Below are 16,851 nucleotides of genomic sequence, written 5' to 3'. Positions count from 1 at the left end.
CTGTAAATCATTAGCACATTTTGTGACTTCTTCAACAGGCATCTAGAGTTTATCAGCAGGGGTTGTCAAGTGCTCTATCCGAAGCTGGGTACCCCGCCAAAATATGAAAACCCGTTACTACCTGAAAGTATTAACTTCTCGTCTTCGCCCATTTGTTGCATTTCTCCAAGGATATGACTTCAACAGTTTCAGGCCTGTTTGTACACGCTCTGTGTTACATTCATGCTTTCTTTCACTCCCGGTAGGAGTAAGGACCGCGGAGAATCCTAGCAACATGGGTGAACCGGGTTCAAGCAGCGCTCCGACACGGGTTCGAGCCGGCAAAGCATGCCAACGATGTAGCCAACGAAAAGTGAAGTGCGACGGAGCTATTCATGGCTTGCCATGTAGTAGGTGTCGCTCTGACGGTGTGCAGGACTGCAAACTCAATAGCTCTCGTCGTGGCTGCTATCAACGCAAAGGGCGACCAATTCCATCTTCCTCCAGAGCAAAACAGTCTCTTGACGCTGCAAGCATACAGAATGACATCAGCGAGCAAGGTGCATTTTCGGACAACAATTTTGCTGGAACAAGCGGTGACAACCAAGAGGCAATGCCCGTCTCGTATCAAGGACTGGCACTTCCAGTACCAGAACCTGCCCCTCCCACAGAGACCCCGGACGGACTTGTCTCGCCTTCATCGCTGGAAGGTGATAACGAGTTTAGTGCCATTGAAAGGCAGGCTGAGGCGTCCGGGAGCGTCGTTAATGTTAATACGACGACGTCACAGTCCTTGCACGCTGTATTCGAAGACTTCCTTCGCCAACAAGGAATCAGTGATGATGAGGTGGCCGACAAACTAGGTTTCGTCCTTCTTAGTCAGTCTTCTCCTCTGAGCTTCGCACTCCAGGAGATTCAGAATAAGAGACTCCAGTCCAATACCGCCGTTGCTCCAAGAGAACAAACTGCCGATATGGTTGGGAATGTCTCTCGGCAGGACCATCATCCCTCTCACGTGGCTCCTAAAGCCATTTCGTATCTGCAGTCGATAGGTGCGTTCGATCTACCGGAACCACCAATTTTGGAAGCCTTTATCCAGGCCTTCATGACTCGATTTTATCCGTTATATTCAATTGTGGATAGCGATGAGATTCAGACACTATATCGCGAGCAGAAGTTACCATGGATCCTCCTAAATGCTATCTGCTTGATCGGTGCGACGTTCTGCGACGCTGATATCATCCATCAATCCTCATTCAAGAAAAGAAGCTCGGCACGCCGTATTTTCTACAACAAATCGAAAGCACTTTTCGACTTTGGTTATGAGACTAATAAGATTATACTTCTCCAGTCAGTGCTCATGCTGACATTCTGGGGCCCGCATATGAAGACCTATTGGAACCCTTCCTCATGGATTGATTTCGCCACGAATATTGCTGCATCTTTGGGCATTCACCGTAGCTCAAGTCTGACCCAATACGGCTCAAAATACCAAAGGCTGCTTCGGAGAGTGTGGTGGACTGTACTCGCTCGAGATGCATCATGCGCCACGCTTCTGGGCCGGCCTTTCAGGATCAGAATATCTCAATGCGACACTGATCCACTGACGTTGGACGACTTCACTGGCCCTAGTGGTGCCGTGGGTGGACAGGAGCAGCATGCACTATATCAGATTCATAACTCAAGATTATCGTTGATACTCCGTCAGGTTTCTGAGTGGCAGTCGAACGGTGGTCTAAATCGCGAGAAGCAGGACGACCTCCACACCCTGCTTCAGAATTGGCACCACGAGCTACCTGCAGCCATAGACTGGGCTCGACAACCTGATCAGAAGAACATCTTTGCAAATAGCCTCAAGGTTGTCTATCACCACCATGTGATACTTCTTTACCTAGAAAGCCCCACGCAGGTGACCAGCAGTATCAACTACCAGCGCCATGCAACCGCTTCTCTGTCGGACGTCGTTGTCTCAGCAGCACAAACGATCTCATCGTCTGCACTAAGTCTCATGGTGAACCACAGTGTGAGCTCGATGTCGCCCGAGATTTTCACAGGTTTCTTCATTGCTGGCGTGGTGTTCTACAGGCAAACTCAAGAGAAGGACTCCCCTTTGGTACAGCTCCAGCGTTCTGCGCTTGATAACTGTCAAATGATACTCAACGAGGCGCGTGAGAACTGCGATGCAGCACAATGGATGATGCGTGTTTTCGAGTTTCTATTGTCTGGTCCGAACGAATCCAGAGGAAACGAGATCTTGCCTCCTGAATTGAATGGAGCGCCCCCATTAGCCGCGGCACGTGGCCTCGAGGACAATGCGGATGGTCTCTCTGGTGTAGTGGACTCCCGTTTCGAATTCCAGGACCCTAACATGTTAATGATGGATTGGGACTATCCATTTCAGGAAAATTCCGGCGGGCCAGCTAATGATTTCTTTTTCATGCCCGACTGGTATGCACCTGCGGTTGGCATTACGGCTGAGAGCCAGTTTTATTCTCATATCTAGGGAACGAAGACTGCCGCCATCAAATCTATGGGGTATTTTGATCTGAGGATGCCTGTAAGAAGCGTAATATCAATTTCAGCTAATCTGAGGTGTTTTATTTCTTGCTCATCGACCATTTGACGAAGATTATACACTAAGGGCATGAGTCAAACGATCTGGGCAGCCATTTAACGAGTACCCTCGCATTACTTCTCTGACTTTGGCTGAATCATCATTCCTTCGCAACCTCTGTATCAAGCTCACCAGGTGTACCGGAATGCTGGACTGCCCTCAAGAATCCGATGGCCGGCATCCGCCTGCGCATTTGCCCTACGCAACAGTATCGACATCGTTGGGGCAAGAATAGCGGTGAGTAGCATCACGGATCCTGTTGCAATGATGCCAGGAATGTAATTCGGGGCGTCCTGTAAGAAATGTTCAGCTCGGCTCGAAGGCTATCTTCGAGTGACAAAGGATATACTCACCTGCTGTCTGAAGACTAAGGCAGAGTAGATTCCACCAATCGACGCCATCATTACTTGAATGGCGGTGGTGACGCTCCTCTTCGCATCACTCCGAATATTGTTCTGGCCCCAAGTGAGACACGTAATAACCAATGCATTCGAACCCGCCTGGCCGAGGAATGCCCCAAGGTATCGCGGAATCGGATGCTTGATGAAGCCGATCATCGCTAGTCCAATGATTGTGAGGACTGCTTGGCCGAAGACAAATGGACCCCTGACCTGATATTTGTCTGCTAGCCAGGAAATGACCAGGGCGAAAATGACCGAGAAGGCTGCTGGTGGAGCACTGAGAAGGAAAGATAGCTTCAAGGAGAAGCCGAGGCCAGCGCGTAGAATGACGGGGAGAAATATCAAGAAGGAATAAATCCCGACTGAGGCACTCATGTACATGACCGCACTGTGGCATGGTTAGTCCAAAGTCCATTGCTTCTTGCCAGCACAAGAGTAAAGATCTCACCTTCCCCAGACCTGCCAATCTTTCACGGTCTCTGCAATAACTTTCCAATTTACCTGCTCGCCCTCCACAGAACCACGTTCTGCTTGGAGTCTTGCTCGAAGAACGGCTTTTTCTTCAGCGGACAGAAACTTATTGCGCTTCGACTCGGGGAAGTCGACCACCACGACGAAAGCAAGGATTCCGATTCCCACAGTAATGGCTCCCTCGACAACGAAAATCCACTTCCATCCGCCGGTGCTGGGGTTGTCCGCGATCTGGATCAAGCCGTACGCGAGAATGTTCGAGAGTGAAGACAGAAAGGAGGCAGTCATGAAAAAGACAGCAATTCTAAGAGCTCCACTCGTGTCAGTGACCAGGACTAGTGGAAAGTGCGTTGAGAAAAGGGGAATAGTACCTCTTCTGCACCTCATATCTCTTATACCAAGAGGCTATGAGATATATACAACCAGGGTAGAGGCCCTGGAGTGGCGAGGTTAGTTTCTGCCAGCAATACACTTGAATGACTACTCACGGCTTCCAAGATTCCTAGCATCACTCTAAGCATTGCAAATGCTTTCCAGGTTGGAACGTAACCCATTCCTATGACAATAGCGCCCCATGCTATAGTAAGGAATGATAGCCATGTCGCAGGACCAAGCTTTTTCAAGATGATGTTGCTGGGCAGTTCGAAGACGATATAACCGATGTAAAAGACCAAGACTGGTTGAATTAGCCTGGCGTAATCGAGATGTCGACTTTCAAGCTCTTACTAGCGATGGAAACCCGGTTCCCAACCTTCAGGTCAAGGGCAGCATCGATACCAGAGATACGGGCTGCACCAATGTTTGTTCTATCGATCAGTGCGAAAGTATAGATTGCAGCGAGTATTGGAATGAGTCGGAAGTCGATCTTGCGACTAGGTCGTATTGCAAGTCAGCTGTTTATCGTGCAACATCGTGTGATTATCCGTGGAGAACATACGTGATTCTTCTCTCGAGTTTGGGATCAATCGCAATCGCAGAGAACAGAATGTTGCCATCGGATGCACTTGGATTTTCCAGCTGCTCAATGACACTCTGCTCTCTGGACTCGTTCTGCTTAGAGTCTGCGTACATTTCTGTTGTGTTTGATAACACTGACGTTTCAGTAATCAAGTTTGGAGGCAGGGAATGAATAATAAGCTCAACTGTTCTAGGCGACAACTGCCAAATATGCAAAGACGAGCAAGTATATTTATGCTCTGATCAATATCGAGCGGCTCCAGGTCTGAGGGATTGATTGACGGAGCATATATCCGCGGTTATATGATCGGGGACATTCTGCAGGGTTTGTGGGGACATATCTCCACCATATCCGCAATGTGCCCCAAACTTTGCTGTTGGTCTTCGTGGACCCGATTCTTGGGTCCTGAAGATTGCGGGAGGCTCGTAGGTCAGGAAGGGTCGAAATCGCATCAGTGCAGTTTTGGTCTCGCGTGCTCAGCAGTACAAGAAGCGGTCCAATGCTGCGGTACGTGATCGGCTGTGTACATAATAATCTACCAGCTCGGGCGCATCTACCTATACAACCGAAATCTTTGCCCCAACGAGAGACTGCCGAGCAGTCATTAGGAAGGAGAATGTTTCAATGAGGGCGGGGACGTACGGTCTTCTCGACGGCATTACAACCAGAGCGAACATGTCTACCAGAAGCTTCGTGCAGAAGTAGTCCCATGGCTTATGCGGGCTTTCCGCTCTAGACAGATTGCCGTACCAGCAAGCCACTGTCGCACTCAGCACGAGTGGAAACAGTATTTCTAATGTCGCATCTGCTCTCAGGCGAAAGCGCGTGTCTTACTACCCACGCTATATGTGATATTCATAACTCTCCGCCGCCTTGCATTGAACATGGTACGAGCGATGCCATCAATCGGAAATTTGGCAGCGATTCAAAGAGCCATCGTTAATGAATTCCAGTGTCAATAAAAGACAGGAGCCCCTATTCCAGGTTGTCAAGTGAGGCGGGGCGCCGCTTTTGACAAGGCTACTGGCACAATCTAAAAGCAGCATTAGTATAGCTTCCAAAGAGGAAAAGTTTCTTCGGCTCCAATCTCCTTGGCAAAAATTTCCGACGTTGGAGAATCAAGATCACGACTTGATTCTTGGAGATTTATTGAGTTGTGTAACCTCGAAATTCTTTGAGTAGTGTGATCAGACTTAAATGGCCAGTTGTGCCAACCCCACAAACCTCCCAGACAATTCATTATCTACAGCAATGCCAGCATGATGATATCAACTTTTGAGGTGGGCATAACCGATTTGGAGAAGACCGATGCCACACCAGTCTTGCTCGTGGAGAAGGCTGCAAATCTTCTTGGGATCAATCTCGAGCAGAACATTCAGAAAAGCAGTCATGTTGTGAGGTATAAATCTGAGCCCGGATCCCATGGTTTCAAGGAGCAGTGGTTGTTACGCTGGTTGTTGAAGAAACTCACCTTCCCTGCTTCGAAGGAGAGAAGAGAAGAGACATGGATTGGCGAGAACAGGTGAGTCCTTATTTCTTGGTGCAATGATGTCTCGGTCATGATTGACATTGGCATAGTTTCTTCCTATGTGCAGAATCTTGGTCGATGTTGCTCGCTTTGACTTGTTCAATTCAGAAGGATGTTTGCCTTGAAATCTTACAGGACCGAAAATTTTATCAGACTTTAGACCGAGTCCTGCGATGGCTCAATACACCATCAGCATACCATGATAGTTCAAGCACTTCTGAAAGTCACCAAGTGTCCAACAAAGAGCCTCCTACGAAGAAGAGGAAGCTCGATGCTGCTGCATCAGACAAAGTAGTCACCACCAATTCGGACGACAACCTAAGGTGGATCATTTTGCAAGCTGCATGCCGTTGTGTCGACCTTGTCGGGCTCTCGGACCAGGCTAAACCATCACAGTCACATCATTTGATTTCAGCATGGAACTCCAACTGGGATGAAAGAGCCAGCTTGTTCGGCGCTTTGCTTGAGACCAGTGCTTCGTTGGTAGATCCAGACTGTTCGTCTGACAAGCTCAATACTTTGTCCTCTATCATCACGACTATCACAACATTTTGGACAACAGGATCGGCAGATTCACGAAACCACCCCGACGGTCCACATCGAGCATTCAGCTCACAGAGCCTGTTTTCCACTTTGTCTCTCCTTGAGCGTCTGCGGAGCCCTAAAATAGACATTGGCTTGTTTCAGCCTGTTATACGTGTCTTGGAGCGTCTCATCGCCCTTCATGTCGTCCTTCCGGCCAGATCCATCTTTTTTGAGCGCTTTGCGAGAAAATGGAGGGCTATCAATGATGTACTCTTCTATGACAACCTGAAGAACTTCCTGAATGATTTTCAGAAGACTATCATATACTGGCCCAATAATAAACTTCAGTTGCAACAAGATCGAACAGCAATGAACCAGACAAGCTCGTTGCGGATAATTTTCGACATAGCCGCTCGAGCAATTCCATCTTCCGATTTCTCAAAACGTCAATCTGAACAACCTTGGCTTGATGCTCTTTTTCTGAGTCTAGCCCATACAGTATGGGAAGACATGCCACGAATCTCACCTTCTGGAGTGGAGAATTCCGCCGTCTTGTCACTTCCTGATTCAAATAGTCACCAAACTTCCATATCTGCGCTGGAGAGTCTGGTCGATTCTGTTTTCGCGCGGAGAGTTAGGCTTTCCCTGCCAGTCCTGGGACACACCATCACAGCTTTACTCGTTAACGATGAGCAGGCAACACCGTGGACTCTACTGACTAAGCTCGTCCAGCTTGATACCAATATTCTCATCTCGAATGCAGGGCTCTCGGTCTCTGCAGCCATTTTCAGCCGCATTTGTGGCAAGATCGAAGATGCAACAATCCCTGACGACGTTTACCCAGGACTACTGAACGAGATAATCATCCCTGTGATGCGAGGTTTTGCAAGATCGAGAAATATCGATGGCTTCATTCAGATCTGGCAGGAGGGACTTCAGAACGCAATACGGCTCAGATATTCTTTGCAGGTTGAACAAGGAAGTACTCCAGCAGTTCTTGTTTGGGAAGATGACGATGTTTTTGATGAGTTCAAGACCTTGATCAAAATCCATGCACCACTCAGTCTGAGCAAGAAGCTCTTAGAACAGACTTCACAATCTCTTGAAGGGCTCAGTACTAAGGCAGGTTCAACAGCTGTCGACTTCTCACACTTGGCGATATTTACAGCGTTTCTTAATGCCCATGATAGCACAAGTGAAATCGCACCGGCTTTGGAGAAGAGCTTTACCCCTCTCTTTCAATACACACTAGCTGGGCTACAGCGAGCATCCGACTACCAAGCTCAAAGATGGAGGTTATGGAGCTTTCTTCGGATACTCCTACAAAGCGCACGAAAGAACGAACCTTTGGAAAATTTGGACAAGCTGCTCAGCCATCACGGAAGGCTTGTATCGCTACAAGCAGCACTACTAAACAAGGATGGTCCTTACAGTCATCAAAAAGCCGGCAACTATCTGGAGTCTCTAGAGTGCTTCTCAGTCATTGTTGAAGCCGCCAATAACACCACCAAGTTTCATTCCCTGCTTCATGAAGAGTTGAAACATTTGGCACAATCAGTAGCCAGCAGTTTCAAATACGGAGATATAGTCGAAGCCGAGTGGGACGGGCGTTGTTACAGCTGCAATGATGCATCAAAGTTAGCCATCGCTTGTATTGGCAGACTCTTGGAGAAACCCGGAATCTTCTCCTTGGATGCCAAAATCTATTACGAGCTCCTGTCTGCAACCTTGAAATTCCTCAAGCACTCCTTCTCTCTGCGAGATGACTCATCACTTTCTCTTCGGACTGTATTACAAGCCCTGCTGAAACTGGACGAAGTATCGAATAACCAAGGTTTGAAAGACATGGTCTCTAGCTACCTCATTGAGAACGAGTCGGCACCGAACAGCACAAATGCAAACAGCTATGTTCTTCTTCGCAGCTTTCCAGCACAAACATTGAAAAAATCACATATCAAGCGATTAGCAGCCCTCATTCTTCAGGACCTAAGCAATGGCAAGAACATACCAGAGATCGAGACCAGCAACGACCAGCTCGCTACCATAATATACCTGGACACACATTCGCCGAGCGCTACAATAGCCGCTCAGGATTGGCGTCTATGGGTGCAAGCGTCCGAGAAACTTTCGACCACATCTCAAGCCATGTCGCTATCCCAAATTGTACTAACAAACATGTTGCTGGAGATTCTTCAGAGACTATGGAGTCGAGCTTTTGCCCTTCAAAAGTCTTCAGTATTATCAGAGATATCGTCATGGGTTACCGATTCGATCAAAAGCTGCAAGAGAGTTACGTTTCTCGAAACTCCACACTTGGCTCTTCGGACTTTCTTTGCAGAATCAGTCAAGTCACAAGATATCCTGGAGAGCAAACTTCCCAAAAGGAAAGTTCAGAAACTTCGGGCAAAGTTCATCGAAATCTTGAAACGTGGCTCCGAAGATGTGGTCCGCCACGGGAAGGGGGAAAATCTCCTGGAAGTGAGGCTTCTCATGCAGACACTGCAGGACACCTGTGATCCTCCTATGGCTCAAGAGTTCCTTCGCGATGCTCCAGAGCTCGGGCAGGTGATCGAGGAACAACCAAGCGGTGCGGTCATGAACGAAGCCGATCGGCTTGATTCGCAATTGCGACTCTCAATTCGACGGACTTATCAGCAGATCCCGCTGTCACGTATAGCCGAGCTTGAGAATGCTAAAATCAAGCTTGCTTTCGAGACGCTAGCGGCCGAGTTTTGCATAACTGGAAAGTGCTCCAGAGAAGAGATTGGCATCTTTGCAACCAACCTTGACCTGACTATTCGAACCTATAGTCCAATAACGAAAACTCTGGCACTTGATTATTTCCAAAGCGAACACGGGCTCAAGTCTTCGCCTATCTTGGCCCAGATCGCGACGGCCATCGTGGCCAGCCAGGTTGGCAGCCATGAGATGATGCAGCACCATCCGCTTGCTGGTAAGGTCGCAGCAATTGCGTGCACTTTCCCCGATCATGTCAAGTTTTCCAAGGTTAGCATACTTTTAGCGCTTGACAACTGCAAGTTTATTCTCGAGACTCACCCGTCAGTTGTGAACCAATCAACGCTTGATCAGCTACTCGCCTCAATTTGCACATTGACGTCGCCCGCCAGCAAGCCTGTCGATGAGGCTAAAGCGAGCGGTACCTATTCACCCGAGGCTGCAGACATCTATGGACGAATTTGTGAGGTCCTCGGTGCAGTGCTAGGTCGGCATCGTCGACGAATCTCGGACCGATATCATTTACTGGTGCCAGCGATGTCTGGTCTCCTTCGCTGTCTGTTCTGGCCGGGCGCAAAGACGATCCAGAGTCTCTCGGGCAGAGATGCGGCTCACACTATCGCTAATTTCGGACATTCCCTCCCTCATTGGCTGACTTCGTCTGAGAACGCTCTGCCACCTGCGGCTGCGGACCAGCTCGCTAGGCTTCTCTCTTCCGTCTGCAATCCCACGGTCTCTGCCGCACGCACGTCGCGGAAACGCAAGCATAATGAACTCAATGACGAGACGAAGCGAGCCCGTCAACTAGCTGGGCAACACCTCCTGTACTTGATTGCAGAATACGCCAGGTGTAGCCTTGACGGCCAAATTGACCCCTTGGTGAAGGAGCACCTGATGCTTGGTTTATACTCCATAATGGATGCGATCGATAGGGAGCTAATGAAGGCAATGAACTCTGGTATGGATCCCAGCAGTCGAGCAATGTTCAAGGTGCTCTACGATAGCTGGGTAGCTCATGGCAAGTGGGATAAGAGTTAGAGTCATCAGGCTATCGCGGGGGCGGCCATACATCCTGGATACCTTGGGTAAATACTCCACAGAAGTTCTAAGGAGGGGGCAGGCTTCCAGACTTACACTGCAATCTTAGTGATTAATCGTAGTTGGCTTTTTGTATCTGGGTGTTTGTCAAGGCCATGGTGAGCTCTGGGAAGAAAGTACTGCGCTGCGTGTCTCCTGTGCAGTCCTTTCTCCCTCTTCGTATTCAAGGACAAAATATCTAGGACAAGCGGCGTTGTCCCTGGCGCTTCTCCGAGTAGTACAAGCACCCAGACAAGATACTCCGAACCGAATCATGAGTTACGAAGTCTCACTGCCTGCAAACTGATTATCCACTTATAATATTTCTAGACTATTCTAGGGCCCCGTGAAGTTGTTTTACTCCACACAACTCGCAGCGCTTCGCCAGCAGACCTATCGAACTTGTTTTTCTCACAAGCTAAAGCCTTTGTTGGGTCTGCTGCATTGAAAAGGACTAGACGATTATCACAGCAATCGTGGTCGTTGGCTCCATCTGCTTGCAGGGATCACTCCTCCCACGCCCCTCGTTCCTTCCCATTGAGCTCCCTTTGGGTCACAGCATGCTGGTGCTTGTCTTCATGGGAGAACAGAGGAAGCTCTTCCATGGCCTTATCACTCGAACCACCACTTGGTCAAACTGTCTAACATCATAAATTTTGAATTGACGTTTCCCCTTAGCTGCACGACCCCTCACCCTCTGCATGCGGCCCCTCGCCCGGCTTTGCTCTTGTATCACTGAGTCAGGCGCCACGCCAACAATTTACCATTGTGTCATTCGTTCACTCATCTCACCATCTTGTCATGCGATTGGAACGTATCTATACTGACGCGTTTCCATTCATGTCCTACTTCAAGGCGCAGACAAGACGTGTCACACGTCTCCTTGAGGACGCGTAGGATAATCAGCTACTCACAATCGGGGCACCGAAAATGGGTTCACACCTTCCACGTCGCGTTTGAAAGAAGGAACTATCAATTCATCTTGACCATCACAGCTGTCGGGCATCAACGATTTAAATCCCGCACGTTCCATTTGTCTTTTCTCCTCATTATGCGTCCCAGTGATGATTATGCAAGCCAACGTTTTTGGGCGCTGCCTCAACGTGTCCGTATGCCCACTGACAGATGGGTTTAGTGACCCGAAGCTCTCGCTGCCCGGAAGTCAACACCACCAAAGATTGTGGGAGACTACACGAGTACATTTGAATCACTTTCTCTTGCAACTAAGCTAATACTGGAGTCTAGAACCAGCCAGCGTGACGCGACACAGGCCGATACGAAGCAAGACATCACCTGTTCTCCTCGACTCGACTCGAGCGCAGGTGATTCTGCCAAGTAGCGGGATAAGGATGACCATAGAAATACAGTTGCACGGCAGACGTGTCAAAGCCTGGGGAAGCTTTTCGATCAAAGCTATCATGGGATCAAACGGAACGAGCCCAGGAGCCCTGACACGGGAATCCGTGGCACCCGAAGTCGCGCTAGCCTAGTTCGTCGAGTTGAGCCTCAAGTTTCAACTCCCAGAGTGGTCCGCTCTCCCATCTGGGTGTCCAAACACTCGGGGCAACACTTTTCGACTCGACTTCCTGGCATCAAAGCATTCAGCCTTAGACTCAACCCTCAAGGTCCTCTCCGCTGAAGATGCTCCACATGCCACTTGTTTCTATTCACCAATATCCGTACTTCGCCCCACCTAGGCACACAGCCTGCTATGCACGTCCTTCGGCCCCTTTGATGCGGCTCTGCTCTAGTTACACTTCTCGTCCTCACATGGTTCCATTCAAGACTGCATTTTTCCGTTCCCGTTTACCAATCTCTCATACTATCGTTCATCATTTTATGCTCATGGCCCTGTCAATGTTACAATGCTCACTCGTTCCATGGAATCCCACATCAGTGTACAGTCTTTCGTTTCCTCCACATAGCCTCATCTGCGAGGTTCGCGCCATACACTTCTCCATGACCCATTCGGATCAATAATACTGGCATTCAGGTCAGCTGCCAGAGTCCATCATCGGAAATGCTTATTGACCTCCCATTTGACATCATACATCATATTGCTCGACGTCTTGATATCAGGTCCCACTACAACTTGCAAGCAACCTGCAGGGTGCTACATGGTCACCTCCAAGATCAAAATACGGCAAGGCAATGCCTGGAAGTGAGCGGCGAGTTTTGACTGCTGGCCCGTGTTGACTGCTAACCCTTTCTTAGAGAAGCACACCACATTCTAACTGGGCACGACGGGCGCTTTCGCGGGGCGGTGAAAGTGAGTTCAAGCACCTTCTAGGTAGGATATATCGCCAAAGGCATTCAATCCAGAATGCATCACCTTATTCGGCATCAATAATTGGTCACGGAACTAGCTTTGTTTACGCCGATGGCGTCTGTTGCTACTCCACGGAGACTGGAATTCGCATTCTCGATTTCAACAACGCGAAAGCTACTGAAAAGGTATTGAGCAGGATCTTTTTCAGCAGTCATCCGATGCTTGAAGATACAAACGGCAAAACTCTAGATCCAGAAGTTCTCAAATCGATACGAGTTTGCAGCTATTCAGACAAGATACTAGTTTGTCTTTGCAATTTCGGAACTCTCGGATATTTTTTATTCGCAATTAACGTTGACGAAATATTCGAGCCATCGACACGGACTCCCGCGGGCGCTAGACATGACCGAGTTCTTCTTTGTGTCCGAGTACGTTCGAACAATAAATTATTCGTGAGGCATGACTCCTTACACCTGGTTTATGGAACACACTCGGCGCGCGGCATGCACGAGCACCATGAGTGGCTTCTCGAAGTGTACAACCTTAGCACGGGCAAAGCAGTGAGCAAAGAACCTTTGCAGCTAGAGAACTTCTATGGATCAGAAATCGGGTCTACTGCTTGCTTTACTATATTTGAAGGACACTTTTACGCGGTGACGAATCAGACAAGCCTAGAAAGCGAGGAGGTGGACTGGACGAGCTACTATCATTTCATCAGCTTTCCTCTAGATGACCCATGTCCCGATCTACGAATACGAGTCATATGGCGTCGACAACATGTCGAGGGGCCAATCAACGATGCATGGACATTGTTGGAATTTCAGCACGACCATCGGACTGGCGAATCCTTGATCATCGAATGTCGCAAGGAGTGGAAGAATGGTGGAAGTCGCTCTTTCCGAACATTTTACACACAGCCATTTCACCGAGCCCAGCATCAAGAGTTGACAGATGGTCTTCGACACCCACCTGATGACCCGCTGAGCAAGACCTTGGATAAGGAGAATAATAGTCGGTACGAAGCAGCAAGGCCTAGGGTCGAAAAGTACGTGCATTCGGAGGAGGGTGCCACGGGTTGCATCAAAGAATATATTCGGGCAAAGACAAAATGGAACGGGTATTGTTTCAACTCACAGTCATTCGTCGATATAGTGACGGAGGAGTATAGAGCGGATGGTGAATGGCGACCCAGGGAACGCGTCAAGCTACGCGTTGTGAGCCGCGAGGACATCTCACCACTTGTGGTTGATACAATCAACCCGATGAGAGCCGGTGGTCTGATTGTCAGACCACGCAAACGAGATAGAGAGGGAGAGGAGATGCTCGATGGTGAAGATGAGTTTTCGACCAGTCATATATCACTCTGGCCCGAGGATGATGCACCTCAATCGCTGCAAGAGATTCTCTGTCCAGGTGGGCGGGTTTCTGAGGTCCAGGCTGTGCTAGGGGATGAAGGGTTGATCTACATGGCCGGGCCACCAGGAGGATACGGCGAACGGGCCCTCGTGTTCGTCAGTTTCGATCCCACGTTCGGATTCGAGGGCATGACCAGACTTGATGGCACCCTTGTGCGTGAGAAAGAAAGGGGTCGGGAACCGAGCTCGATGTCCAGCCTTGCCAGAAAAAGAAAATCCCATTCGGACAATCATGTGGAAGAACGAACACGAGACCTCGAACCTTCTCATGATCAGCTCCAGACTGAGAACAAGGACAGAGCCTCTTCGAATTTACCAGACCGGACAAAGCGCGTCAAGACCGACGATCAAGCAATCAACGAAAGTATATCATGCCCAGCGGACATATATCCGAATGTATCCTCTACATCTATGGCCACACTCACCCCAACACCATCAGGCTGGCCGCCATCACTGCCATTCCCTCAAACCGTCGAGTCACCATCTTCACCGTCCGGACAGGACGAATCGTCGACCATGCCATCATCCTTCTCGTCCTCATCGTCGGCATCCTCAGTAGCGCCTGCCCGGCAAACCTGCGCGAGCAGCTCGTCCAAAATCTCTAGCGCCACCCCTGCCACCAACCCAACCTCAACATCGGGTCTGCTGACCTGGCGCGAGAGGGCCCGATACCTCAGCATCGCGAACGGCATCTGGACGCGATGAGCACACGCACAACTCCCAGGCGCTGCGTTGTGTGCCCTCTAAAAGTTTTTTTCGTCCTTCATTTTTCCTTCGTTCGTACAGATGATTTCGTATATATAATGCCTCGATAGATACAATCTACCTAGAAAACCAGTAGATACGTACCTAATTCAATTGGGGCTTGGCTACCCGAAAGCCCTTCGTTTCGAAATCCGGAGACCTTCGATTAATTTAGTTGCTGAACGTGGACCCTTTCACCAGGAGCGAGGCGCTACATTGTTGCTTTCATCGGTTGATGGTCGGGAAAGGAGTCCGATGGTTCCTTGACATTCGGTACGATGTGTCTTGATGCTCAATTCAGCGCGTGGCGCTCTTCGCTACATGCAAGTAATGTAAGGCTATTGGTGGTATCCGCGACAGGAAACGAGTCAGAGCGAAGGGCTGCGCAGAAGAAAGAATTGTGCGCGGCAGAAATGCGAAGGTGGGCCTGGATGATGAAGAGATATCCAGAATTTCTCTTGCTGTCTATAGCGCTATGAAAGCGAAGTCTCACGACCTGGGCAGATCTTGCTCACACCGTCGTTAAATGAGCCTTTGGACGCACAGAAGTGCATGCCTATTTGCTCAAGTGGACTGCGATGTATGAAGGTTGTGCTTTGATCAGAGCCTCTTGAAGCTTATCTACTATATGAGGTAACATGGGCCAGCGATCGAGGCTGGCATATAGGGTGGTTCACGTCCTTTAGCTGCCTAGTTCAGACGTACGTAATTGCCTGGAAAAGAGGTCAGAGTTGGTAGGAATATTCTGGGCCGGCGCCGAATTTAGAATTTGAAACTTACCAGGAAATTGGCCCGACTTCCCATTCACTCGGCCTGACCACCATTCGTTCTCATTCTGGGTTCTCGAAGTGATTTCAATTACATCGCCTGTCATAAAACTAAGATCGCCCTCTGCTTGAGCCTCGTAGTCGTAGAGGGCCGTCACAGTCTCAGCTGCGGGAACTCCACTCAAGCGACTGGGCTTGGGCTTGGGTGGTGGAGGCTTCCCCTTTGCAGCGATGGAAGCGGCCAGCGCAGGACTGCTGGGGCCGCTCACAGATGTCGTGGGTGAGTATGGAGGTGGTGGATTGGCCAGACCTGCTTCTGGGTCGTGGATTTTTCGGCCAGCATAGGTGGACTTGTTGGCTTCTGCCTCTTTTGATTTGGCGGCGTATTTGGACATGCCTTTTGCAACCTTGATACCCCCGGTGCCTTTGAAATGGCATATCGATAGAGCTTCAGCACGTTCTTGGACATCGCCTCTCTTCATCTCAAATGCTTCTTCGATATCGAGGGTCAGATTGAAGTAGCCGATGTTTATTCCTTGCATCTTATCATGCAGCGTGTAGAATACGTTTAATTGCATGTAATAGAATGATTGGAAAAGTGGTCCAATGAATTCAGCCTCGAGAGCAAAAAGCTTGGGGAGTTCATCCTTGAGTAGGTTGTTGAAGTACTCGTAATCCTGGGTGGCCTGTTCGACGTCGTTTTCTGCTTTGAAGAGAGCTTTCTCATCCTTGAGAGTCTTCTCCTTTTTGTCTTGAAGTTTCTTCAGCGTGGCTCTGTGGCGATCATAATCGAGTTGCTTATGTTGACGTTTGACAGAAACTTTGCGAATGGACTTTATAACCTCCAGCAATTGGTCTGCAGGAGCAATGACTCGCTGCTCAATCATCTCCAGTTCGGGCTGCAATGTGGCCTGCAGTTCGCGCACGATTGTCTCGTATTCCTCACATGCCCGGATGCCTTCGGGATTGCCTTCGGGGATGGTAGAGTTGGGATCAGATACACGTCCTGATATGGGCTTGTATATTTCCTGGATGGCTTTTGAGAACTCAATCTGGTGATTGAGCATGCCTAAGATACTGTCAGTCGAACTGCATCCTTTGGGTTGGTCAAGTAGCGGAAAAGCGGCATACCATTGATGGCATCAAAGTACTTCTTGGACTCATCATGCAGCTTTTTGGTCTCGGTTTCTAACTCGGCGAAGCGACGCTCGGCATCAATGTATACAGCGTCTTTGGTGTTGTCACCAAGGTTGAAACGCTGTTTGAATTGCTGCGGCGCACGAGTCAAACTCTTCCCTACGCCTTTGAGACTCATGCTTGTCTTCCGATTCTTCCTCCGCAACGAACAGACTCCTATTTATGCCTTG

General features: G+C 49.2%; 5 protein-coding genes across 5 annotated transcripts; 3 read left to right on the top strand and 2 right to left on the bottom strand.

Annotated features, from left to right (window-relative positions):
* Positions 1-274: 274 nt before the first annotated feature.
* Positions 275-2,482, top strand: LTR84_005114 (uncharacterized protein; the record flags this gene model as incomplete). The annotated part of the gene is made up of 1 exon (XM_064848686.1): positions 275-2,482. The coding sequence occupies one exon, from the start codon at positions 275-277 to the stop codon at positions 2,480-2,482; it is 2,208 nt and encodes a 735-aa protein (XP_064711310.1).
* Positions 2,483-2,721: 239 nt separating this feature from the next.
* On the bottom strand, positions 2,722-4,536 carry LTR84_005113 (uncharacterized protein; the record flags this gene model as incomplete). The annotated part of the gene is made up of 7 exons (XM_064848685.1): positions 2,722-2,886; positions 2,947-3,382; positions 3,443-3,769; positions 3,837-3,901; positions 3,954-4,141; positions 4,192-4,337; positions 4,403-4,536. The coding sequence occupies 7 exons, from the start codon at positions 4,534-4,536 to the stop codon at positions 2,722-2,724; spliced, it is 1,461 nt and encodes a 486-aa protein (XP_064711309.1).
* Positions 4,537-5,682: 1,146 nt separating this feature from the next.
* On the top strand, positions 5,683-10,250 carry LTR84_005112 (uncharacterized protein; the record flags this gene model as incomplete). The annotated part of the gene is made up of 2 exons (XM_064848684.1): positions 5,683-5,945; positions 6,002-10,250. 2 exons carry the CDS (start codon positions 5,683-5,685, stop codon positions 10,248-10,250), a joined length of 4,512 nt encoding a protein of 1,503 aa, XP_064711308.1.
* A 2,811-nt stretch (positions 10,251-13,061) lies between these two features.
* LTR84_005111 (uncharacterized protein) lies at positions 13,062-14,678 on the top strand (the record flags this gene model as incomplete). Its single annotated transcript, XM_064848683.1, has 1 exon — positions 13,062-14,678. The coding sequence occupies one exon, from the start codon at positions 13,062-13,064 to the stop codon at positions 14,676-14,678; it is 1,617 nt and encodes a 538-aa protein (XP_064711307.1).
* A 729-nt stretch (positions 14,679-15,407) lies between these two features.
* On the bottom strand, positions 15,408-16,799 carry LTR84_005110 (uncharacterized protein; the record flags this gene model as incomplete). The annotated part of the gene is made up of 3 exons (XM_064848682.1): positions 15,408-15,430; positions 15,498-16,553; positions 16,616-16,799. The coding sequence occupies 3 exons, from the start codon at positions 16,797-16,799 to the stop codon at positions 15,408-15,410; spliced, it is 1,263 nt and encodes a 420-aa protein (XP_064711306.1).
* Positions 16,800-16,851: the final 52 nt, after the last annotated feature.

Source organism: Exophiala bonariae (assembly GCF_035927105.1).
Source record: "Exophiala bonariae strain CCFEE 5792 chromosome Unknown scaffold_2, whole genome shotgun sequence".
NCBI lineage: Eukaryota > Fungi > Ascomycota > Eurotiomycetes > Chaetothyriales > Herpotrichiellaceae > Exophiala > Exophiala bonariae.
The sequence above is the reverse complement of the archived record's forward strand: the minus strand, read 5'-3'. Positions and strand labels throughout refer to the sequence as shown.